A 4,838-nucleotide genomic window follows, 5' to 3' on the forward strand; every position below is an offset into this window, starting at 1 on the left:
ACATAATCATAACAATTCTTCAACACATATTTGTAACTATACTTTACTCAACGTACATCAAATCCACTTTCACTTAAACAAGGTATCATCAACACATAATCATAACAATTCTTCAACACATATTTGTAACTATACTTTACTCAACGTACATCAAATACATACGGTCTTGCCCAAAAGGTTTTTATACTGTTCTATTAGTTATCGTTATTGGGTAAATGCCCGAGTAGTAACAGAGAAGGTAGTGTATGATCACTTGTTATTCTGGTCTGTATAAGATGTTTTGAGCATTTTTCGTCAAAACACATTTACACACACCTGTTTTGTATAAAAAGGTGTGCGTTTGGTACAATATTTTCGAAACAAATCATTGCTTTGTTCAGACAGTTTCTCTGTACTTTGTGTAGAGTTATGCCTCGTCATGTGCCAGAAGTTATAGGACATCAAATTGTTTGACTATCCAGATATGGTATGAGGCAAACGGACATTTTCAGAACAGTAAGGTACCCCCAGTGTAGTGTATCTAGAATCCTTAAACGACATCGGACTACAGGAAACGTTGTTCCAGGAAAGTCTACTGTAGGCGCCAAAAAACTACTTCCCGAAATGACCTTGTGTTGATCAGGTTAGCACGTCAAGATCGAAAGAAGTCTTGCAACATTTTACGACAGGAATGGCATGAACACATTCATTCCAGGGCATCCAGAAGAACAGTGAATATGAGACCGACCAAACAAGTTTATTTTGCAAGAAGGGCTATCTACAAACCGATATTAACCAGAATTCACCACCGTCACAATGTTACTTGGGCAAGACAGCATTCCAACTTACAGTTAAGACATTGATGAAATGTTATCTTTTAAGACGAGTCCTGTTAAAGCTGTTGGTAGGATTTATGTTCGTCGTTTTTCTGGAGAACAGATGAGGGAAGGCTCTTTCTCACAGGGACTACACAGGAGATGGTGCAGTACATGTTTGGTCAGCTATTCATCGTGTTCTTCGTATCCTCCAGGGAAACGCCAATGGCGCCTTTACAGGCATCACATGGAGACCATATTTTTGTCATATGCTAGAGCAAGATTTGTCAATATATTTGTTTCAGTGTGCATATTGTACAGAATTATCTCGACCAGGAGAATGATACAAGATTGCCATGGCCAAAAAAGTCTCCATATTATAATCCCATTGAGAACTGAGCCAGAAAATTGTTAACCACGACCCTAAACCAGCTACTATAGCTGTGTTGCAGCGCTTTCTAGTGACAAGTTGGGATGAAATCACGATAGATTACATCACTAACCTCATTGACAGCATGTCACGTCGCCTTTCAAAGGTTATTAGTGTATGAGGAGGACCAACCAAGTACTGAATGTTTAATATGAAATGATACAAGATTACAAATGCTATTTATAATAATTTGATGTTATATTTTGTCATTATATGTATATTTTGGTAAGGTTTTGTTGTGATAGGTGAAATGCTGAATTACACATCTTTCTACAGGCGTCTGATAAAATTGTTTGCTGTTCTAATAAATCGTTCATGATGTCCATAGAACCTATCTCATTATACAAGTTACATATGTAGATGTTTAACCTAACATGAATTTCTCAGTTTGACAGCACTAAGAGTATTCTATCTTAGTAATAATGATCTTATTTGCTACAAAATATGCAAACATTTTGGCCAAGACTGTATTATAGCACTTACACGACATTTACACTAGTACATATAATTTTCCATGTTTTACGACAACATATTACTCATATAAATAGCAAAAGAGTTTTAGATTATTCAGAAAGACAGTTTTAGAGCCTTCGAGGATTATTTGTCTTATACAGCTGTTTACATTTGGTGCAACGTTATCCTAAAATAAAATATAAAATTTAAGATATTTATTTTTCAAATTTTCACAGCTTTAAAATACTTACTATTTGATGTAAATAACAGTTCAATTACATTAATAAAACTTTGAAACAATGTAGCACAGACAATTCAAAGCTTATTGAAAACAAGTAGGCAATTTCGTTAATATGTATATTTAGAAGAAACTTGCCATAACATTGTAAGAGAAAAAGAATATTTTGAGATTGTCTATTAATATTATCTTTATATACATATATATACGTACATGTATTTCATAAACTAAAACACCAAGTCAATAATGTATAATCAGTTTTGATTACCAACACTAATATGATTAATTCCTTAACTGTACAAATGATTAACTATTCCTTTAAACTTATACAGTTTACTTAAAGTTTCAATCAGAGTGACAATGAGAATTGATTAAAACTTCATAACTCAAAAGAAAGAAGATAACGCATAATTAGAACCAGTTGAGCGTTATTTTGACTTATATATTATCAGTTCAAAATGATTAACTTTCAGGCAAAAAGATGGTCTGTCCGTGTGCTGTTGAAAGCAGGAAAAAACTTGGAATAACTGGAACTCCTTCTAATCATTTTTTTGAAAGCCCTCTTAAAATTATCGTTGCACAAGGCGTACAAAAATGGATTCATCGTAGAGTTCAAATAGCCTAGCCAGATGGTAGCGGTATGGATTTTTGGATCAATGCAATCATCACAGTAAGCTGTGACAATGAATGTTATAATGTAAGGAAGCCAGCATAGAACAAAAGCGCCCATTATAACTCCCAGTTGTCTAGCAGCCTTCTTTTCTTGCCTTAGATTCGATGCCAGAGATTTTCTTGTAACGCGGAATGCTGTGGTGAGGTGAGGCAAGAATCCTGATCCAGCTCGGATATTTGATCCGGTGCCACGCTGAGCCAGCGAATCACAGGGTTTTACATAAAGCGAGTTTTTAATGTTTTTACAATGTTTATGCTTACCTGAAAGGCTGGCCTTGGGCTTCAGTAGTTGATCCACCACGGAGTCGAGTTCTATGTCTTCTTGACCAAGATTATTACGATTTATTTTGGGCCTGTAAGATTTTTCAAGAAATGATTTGGATTTTCCCGATCCACATCTTGATCTCTTTGGCTTCGCGTCAGTATTTGGCGATGTTGATGATGAAGAAAGAAAAGCTTGTCTGCGTGAATGGAACGTTGACGCTTTGTCATTTTCGTGAAAGACTAAATCTTTGTCCTCGCTGCCACTGTCACTGACCACTTCAACATTGACTGTGACATCATCGAAATGCTGTTTGTGGAATGGAGTAATTTGATGTCCCTGCTCATCGTTCAGCATGGGGACTGATAGTAACGTTAAATGTCTATAGCGACGATTTCCTTTCACTGTCTTTAAATTGCTCTTCCCACTCTTACTAAAATGGTTAGATGTCGTGACATTAATCTGATTGACATCTCGCCAGGGGTCCATTTCTCGTTTTTCGATTGTAAAACTGGACTCCGAATATTGGTTTTCTTCATCACATTCAAAGAACTCTTCACCAAAAGGAGTCGAAGCATTCCGGACTTGTCTAGACTCGCCTTGGATCCGACTTCGAGTCGAGTGCCATCTCACATTTCTCTGACAACTGTCTTGTTGGGATTGGATTTCACACACTGGTTGGTTAATGGAATCATTATTTATTTCTTTTCCTCTCTGATTGCACTGACCGATTTCAAAATTACTTCTCTTCTTAATTTCTGAAAATATCTTCACGTACAAGCAAATCATTAACAGCATGGGCACGTAGAAGTTGGCAGTCGACGTTGTCAGTTTGAAAAACACATTATCGGCGAATTCCGTTTCGCACACATCGCTAGGCTGTTTACGAATGCCATTGTTATACCAAAAGTGCCATCCAATAATTGGAACAATCCACATAGCAGACACCAACCACACTATCCCAATCATGATAAGAGCCCGCTTTTTTGTTCTTTTCCTTAAGTATTTCAGGGGTGAACGTATTGACCAGTACCTGTCCAAACTTAGGATGAAAAGGTTCAGGATGGATGCTGTACTTGCACTGTAGTCCACCGACAACCAGAACTGGCAAACGATGATTCCAAATTTCCAGTTTCCAGTGATGGCATAGGCTGAGCTGATTGGCATAACGATCATTCCAACAGTTAGGTCAGCAATCGCCAGGCTCATGATAAACATATTGCTAACCTTAAAGAAAAATGAACACGTTAAAACATTTTTTTGTTTTTCTTGAAAACAGTAGCTAGTAACTAGCACATTTGCCACCAGAGTAAAATAATTTAGAACCTTCGTCTTATTAAAATAAATGATAATATGTAAATTAATTAGGAATTGTAGTAAAGACTTATGTTTAACAGTGATATAGAGAACCATATTGTAGTAACGACATATGCTGACCTATGTTTAACAGTGTTATAGAGAACCATATTGTACTAAAGACATATGCTGACCTATGTTTAACAGTGTTATAGAGAACCATATTGTAGTAAAGACATATGCTGACCTATGTTTAACAGTGTTATAGAGAACCATATTGTAGTAAAGACATATGCTGACCTATGTTTAACAGTGTTATAGAGAACCATATTGTAGTAAAGACATATGCTGACCTATGTTTAACAGTGTTATATAGAGCCATGGTACTTTGAAGGTTACGTTATATATAAAAAGCAACGTGGATATCATAAGTTGTACATAATTTTGAATGAAGATTTAATCTTAACGTTAAAAAAGAATACATTTAGGTTTAGCATATATATGATTGTAAGTAGACCAATCTGAAATTTGAATAAACAAAAAACAAACTAAAATTACTTTAAAACCCTAATGACGCTACTTCATAGGAAACTAAAAGATTTACATTTTTGGTTTAATTACATTAACTATTATAAATCGTATATACATATATGGTTGAAACAAATTAATGCGATTATTATTCGGCGAGTACTG

At 35.5% G+C, this 4,838-nt stretch overlaps 1 protein-coding gene across 1 annotated transcript; it reads right to left on the reverse strand.

Moving 5' to 3' along the window:
* Nucleotides 1-2,384: 2,384 nt before the first annotated feature.
* LOC106464341 (histamine H1 receptor-like) lies at nt 2,385-4,067 on the reverse strand. Its single transcript, XM_013924471.1, has one exon. The coding sequence runs from the start codon at nt 4,065-4,067 to the stop codon at nt 2,385-2,387; it is 1,683 nt and encodes a 560-aa protein (XP_013779925.1).
* Between the last annotated feature and the right edge of the window lie 771 nt (nt 4,068-4,838).

This window comes from Limulus polyphemus, unplaced genomic scaffold (assembly GCF_000517525.1).
Source record: "Limulus polyphemus unplaced genomic scaffold, Limulus_polyphemus-2.1.2 Scaffold1622, whole genome shotgun sequence".
Lineage (NCBI taxonomy): Eukaryota > Metazoa > Arthropoda > Merostomata > Xiphosura > Limulidae > Limulus > Limulus polyphemus.